A 5,817-nucleotide genomic window follows, 5' to 3' on the forward strand; every position below is an offset into this window, starting at 1 on the left:
TATTGATGTGTCTGCGTTACGAAAATGTTACTATAGAAACATTCGGAGATGTATCTTCAGAATAAAATAAACAAAAAAATATGGCATAATTCAGAATGACCTTTGTTGAATGTGTGTTGGTATGCGTCAAAAGATGCATATTCGAAATCTGGAGGCATTTTTTAATTTGCGCGTAGTGCCTAAGAAACATATAAGATGCATTAAGAAATCATCTTATTTATAATGTGTATTAAAAAACATATATAGGGGTCATTTTTAAATTTTCACGTGATATCTAAGAAACATATAAAATATATTAAAAAAAATCTTTTATTTACAATGTATTAAAAAACATATAAAAATTATTTTTAGATTTTCTAATGGTGCTTAAGAAAGAAACATATTAAGAAATCCTCTTATAAATAAGAAACCCTCTTATAAATTATTTATAATGTGTATATTGTAAGACTACAATATGGGTGCAACATTTTTTGTAAGACTGCAATATGGGTTTGCAACATCTATCAAATAAACTATTTTCTATGGATTTGTTATATGCTAATGACATTTTTTTCTGCTCATTCCTACAAGATTATTAATCTCTTCTTTTTTAATAATTCCATTAGAAATTAAGACTTCAAGTTCTTTCTTATAATTGAAGGCTTCTGTGGCATTTTCGCGTTTGGCCTCAACATAAAAGACAAAAAAACCAACAATCATAGTGGAATCAAGTGTAACTATTTTGTCTATTTCTTTCATTCTTTGCTTGCTTTAATTAATATTGATGCTTATGTGGAGCAGAAAAAAATAGGCATAGTTCAACCTTATCATCACGAAATTACACTAATTTACTTCATATTAAATGTAACACCACATTTTCCAAGAATTGATGAAGTAGCTATAACACAACAAGGATGTCTTTATTGTTGGAAGCTATGACACAAAACAACATATATAATTTAGAACATATACATTTTTGTTAGAATGACATAATTATAGAATATTATGAATGAATTAAGTAGAATGAATAATGAACATGGACTAAATTAAATTGATATAACCAATAAAGTTGTTATTGTTAAAAAAAAAAAGTAATTTATATTCCCCTTAATATTAATACTTTAGAATGTCATGTAATTTAAGCAAAACAAATGAGACTGAGGGAGAACCATCTTGAAGTTGCTCAAGTTATATATTTGAATCAGGGAAAGTTATGAGTAAAAGAGTAACATGGAATTCCAACAAGTCTACTTTACATGGTGAACACTCCATTTTCATATATACCTTCATAATACAGAACTACACTTGTTCCTGGTGTGGATTCACAGTTGGTGCCGGTGCTATGGCAAATTGCAGACCCCTATGCTGCCCGGATTGTAGCACAAACGCAACTTGAGTTGCCGCTAGTGCTGCAGCCTCCTATTACACCAAAACACAAAACAATAAGAATATTGTGGGATTACATCTGCATTTGTCACATATTAAATCGCTTCAACTATTATAAATTACTACCGTGTTGGTGTTGGTGTCGGTGTCAGAGTCATATCTATGTTGTAATGGATCATAAAACATAATTTTAAAACTGACACTTACTTGTCTTTGTCGCCGCCGTTGTAAAATACTGATTGCCCAAGCCATGATATAGCAAGGTAGAAGAAAGCCAGCTGCTCGAAGCAAGAAAAGCTGTGGATAATGATCAATTAGCGATGTTTTCTTTTCTCCATAACATTTTGAAAGCAACACAGCAACTGTATGATGTGATGAACTACTTAGCAAATAGGAACTCAAGTTACTTACAGAGAAAAAAGTAGATGGATCATCATCAGCATCAGCATCTGTGACAGAAAGTGCGTGCCTCAAGAGTAGAAGTGCCATTAACTGCGCCAGATATATAGGTCGAATCAGGCTTACAATCATGTCCAAGTGTAAAGTGTTAGCCTCCTAGCATAGTCAATGTATATGTAGAACCTAAAGTTCATTGAAAGTACAATTGATTTCGTACAAATTTCAAACATAGACATTGTATCACTTCCAAGAGTGGGGCTTAGCGAAATCATATGTCTGGTGCGCATATGCATAACTGAATTATACAAAAAAAATGTTAAAAATAACTTCAAGGTTAACGTCTTACAATTAGAGCGGCTGAGCGACAAAATGCAGCTCCATTGGCATTAGAAGCAGCATATCCATCATATTCAGCTTCAAAGAATTGGCGTTCTGCCTCTGCAATTGCCAAGAGTCGAGGATCACGCAAGTCCAAAGGTGTGCCAGAAAGTGTCCAGCCTCCACTGCAAAAGTGTTTGCAACTCATTAGTGAGATAAAAAGTTTCAAACATATTTTCAATAGTATGAAACAGATTGCTTATACATATAAACCAACACTCTTTATGAAGACTATCTTAAGATTGAAAGTCTCAGCTTACCCTATATCAATGGTAGTTTCTTCAGCATGTGGACGAGGTGGTGGAGCAGTATAGCCAGGTTCATAGGACTGAGAATTACGTGCACAAAAAGAAAAAACTATCATCAAGGATGAGCACAAAACTAAACTAATAAAGCTGAAGATTTAGAATTCACACTCAAAGAGAGCACATTTGGTTCAAAACAAAAATACCACCATTATCCAATAATAAAGCTATGAGCATTTGTAATTAAAAAAAGAAGGTATGAGCATTTGTAATAAAAAAAGAAGGTATGAGCATTTGTAATGGTTTAAAATTACGATCCACAACCGCGATTGGGGCCACAATAATGCTGATGCAATAATCTCCGCAATTGCATCATTCTTCCACATTAGAGACCCAAAACTCAATTTACTTCTGAAAAATCTTAACATTAAGTGTTTTTTAACGGTGTATTTAAAACTCTAAATCAAAATTCACGCCACAACGGCCGCAATGCGCAACGCAGCAACCACAATGACCGCAATCGCAATACCCGCTATCTCAACCACAATTTAAAACCATGCACCTAACTATATACACAAAACCATACAATGTTTTGTAACATATGAAAATTACAGGTAAATGACGCATACCTTAGAACATATTTCACAGGTTGTGTCTCCTTTTTCATTGCACCAGTGTTGGACACACTTTCTATGAGCATACTGTGCCAAAAGAACATTAAAAATCCCTCAATTCATAAATTAGGAATACATAAATAAAACAAAGACACCAAAGTATCATCAACAACAATGTTCCAAATTGCAAAGGGAGTGTTGTATTGCATTTATCACAAATTAATAACGCATCAAACATCAATTATCCCTCTCATTAAATTTGTGAAACACATAAAACAGAAAGCTTCATAAACATGGCATCATCAAAACAGTATCCAAAAACAAACAACCAGGACCGTCTTCAAGGCCTTGCAAGGCTGGCTATCGCACAGGGCCCAAAAGTCACATGACCTCATAAAATATTTGTCTCTGCAATCACAGTTGAACAATTGCTAACCTAAACTAAGCAGAGCCTCCAAAAACAGATGGAAAACTAAAGATGGTCATATACATAGGCATAACATATATTGGTTCTTATATACTAAATTTTTTTTTGTCATATTTAAATGTTGTTTCCATGCAAATCCACATTCATCCAACAACATTTTATTTTTCAATTACCAGCATTTTATTTTCCAATTACCAGCTAGATATGAAATCACAGAAAACAGAAATGTACCTTTAGACTCCCGCTACAGCCGCAAGGATTCTCCAGATTATTGATACTATCCTCCTCCTGACAAATCCTGCACTCCCCCATCTGCAACAGCGGCTCCTCCTCACCGTCATCATCCTCCTCCACCGAAGAACCAGAAGGCCCCGCCGGTGCTTCATTCACCGGAGTCACCGGCTCAGGAGCGGGCTGCGCCGGGTGCTGAGCCAAAGGCTCAACCGGCATGGGCCGAACCAGTCGATCCACAAACAACACCAAATGATCACTCATTGATCCTTCGTATTTGATTTCTTATCAATTTAATTATTCAATTCAATTCAAATGAAGAAGAAAAATGAAAATCACAAAATTTCAAACTATAAAAAAGATGAGAATGAAGAATTAAAACTGGTGGAGATCGGGCGGTGAATCGGCAGATCCCAAGAAAATGAGGGAATCTGAGACTCACCGGAGAGAAATGGAAGAGAGGGAAAAAAGAGGAGTTTATAGAGCGAGATAGAAGGGAAGAGAGAGAATTTGAGAGAAAATTAGATTCGGCGTATATATAGGGAAGATAACATTGTGGTGATGGTGTTGCTTTCATCGTTTCGGTGGAACTCGATGGAATTAGAATGTGGAATTTGAGAATGTAGAAAAGGGTAAAATAGAGATTTTGAGAGGTTTGTGTACGTTGACGTTGTGATTGTTGTTAGTTGCCGCGTAAATGACCCGTTCGCCTCGCGCTCGGGTTCGGACCTACCTCCTAGAAGACAGCTTCACATTTTTTTTCTTTTTGCCATTATCGTGAGTTTAATGGAGATGGAATGAGTTAATATTATTATTTAATAAAATTTTATTATTTTATCATATTATATTAATAATTTAAATTTTTTAATCTGACGCAGTTGAATACACGAAGATTATTAATAGATCATATTTTATATTTTCTATTATCATTCATTTAGACTAAGCAAATTTATGTAAGTATAAATATTAATTTTTATAAAAAATATTTAAAATTGTAAAGAAAAGTCTTGAGACATAAACAAATAAGAAAATTAAATTGTTAAGACTAATGAAAAATCTTTGAAGCAGTATTATAAACAATTAATATTTTGATTTTTTGAACTTTTCTTTTTGAATTTAGGGACCTCGTAAAATTTTGGTAACTATTTCTTTAAAAAAAAATCTAATATCCACTCGTTGTAAGAAATTTTTACAAAAATAATTCACTTTTTAAAGAAAATTCCTAAAATACCTCTGATTTAAAAAAAATTATCAAACTATCCCACTTTTAGGAGGAGTCGCCAATTGAATTGGAGACTCCTCTAAAAAATTGAATGGAGGTGACAATTGGATTTGCTAGGGCAGGTGCCCTAGCCAATTGGATTGACGCCCATGTGTAGGACTTAAGAGGAGGTGTCAATTCAATTGGAGCCTCAGTGTAAAATGCAATTTTTGTGTTATAAATAGATGCGTTGTGTGAGTAATTGTTCCATATCTCAAATAATCATTTGGCAATCATGTTTAGTGTTTGTCGCCGATACGGTAAGGTGATTTATGCGAGAGACAAACCTCAAATGCTGATGCTGTTCTGGAACATCACTACGTTCGATCAACTAAAGATCTTTGGTTGGGTGCGAATGAAGACGGATAAGGATGCTAGGGAAATGATGTCCGGTCGAGACGACATCAATTTGATTGTTGTAATCAGTTAGAAATATTTTTGTTTTCAGATAGCTTATTTTGTACTGATGTTTGTTGTGAACCTCGTTGTAACAAAAACTTAATGATATATAATGATTGAAGGTTACAGAAATACAATGTTACAAAAAGCTTAAGACCTAGATGATGCTCCTCGATTGGGACAATTTTTCTTGTTGTGTCCTGGTTGACCTTCCTTTTTTCCTTCCAAACAATATCACCTTCATATGGAGGTCACTAATCCTCCATTGGTAGTACCGGGAAGCTTTGATTATATACATTCATGACGGTGTCGGCCTTATACACATCAGATAAATGGCTGTAAGCATCTTGACGAGTATAAGCGCATGCTGCAATGACATGGGAGCAAGGTATGCGGAAGACCTGAAATTTTCCACAATCGCACCAACTTCTGTTTAGTCTAACAGCGTAGGCTAAATTTGGTCTCCCCTCGTTGTGGTCCATTGTTTCCTGGCTGCTG

General features: G+C 34.6%; 1 protein-coding gene across 1 annotated transcript; it reads right to left on the reverse strand.

Annotated features, from left to right (window-relative positions):
- Positions 1 to 1,137: 1,137 nt before the first annotated feature.
- Positions 1,138 to 4,264, reverse strand: LOC127075269 (uncharacterized). The gene is made up of 7 exons (XM_051016759.1): positions 3,660 to 4,264; positions 3,017 to 3,088; positions 2,403 to 2,470; positions 2,111 to 2,267; positions 1,777 to 1,857; positions 1,573 to 1,662; positions 1,138 to 1,398 (listed from the first exon to the last, which is right to left on the reverse strand). Exons 1-7 carry the CDS (start codon positions 3,921 to 3,923, stop codon positions 1,279 to 1,281), a joined length of 852 nt encoding a protein of 283 aa, XP_050872716.1. The 5' UTR covers positions 3,924 to 4,264; the 3' UTR covers positions 1,138 to 1,278.
- Positions 4,265 to 5,817: the final 1,553 nt, after the last annotated feature.

This window comes from Lathyrus oleraceus, chromosome 4 (assembly GCF_024323335.1).
Source record: "Lathyrus oleraceus cultivar Zhongwan6 chromosome 4, CAAS_Psat_ZW6_1.0, whole genome shotgun sequence".
NCBI lineage: Eukaryota > Viridiplantae > Streptophyta > Magnoliopsida > Fabales > Fabaceae > Lathyrus > Lathyrus oleraceus.

Bases quoted from the DNA above. Each gene is read 5' to 3' on its own strand.
- LOC127075269 (XM_051016759.1), bottom strand. From the start codon at position 3,923: ATGAGTGATCATTTGGTGTTGTTTGTGGATCGACTGGTTCGGCCCATG. The intron at 2,471-3,016 runs GTATGCGTCATT...CGTAATTCTCAG, and splicing joins CCTGTGAAATATGTTCTAAG to TCCTATGAACCTGGCTATAC. The intron at 1,858-2,110 runs GTAAGACGTTAA...TATCTGGCGCAG, and splicing joins GTCGCTCAGCCGCTCTAATT to TTAATGGCACTTCTACTCTT.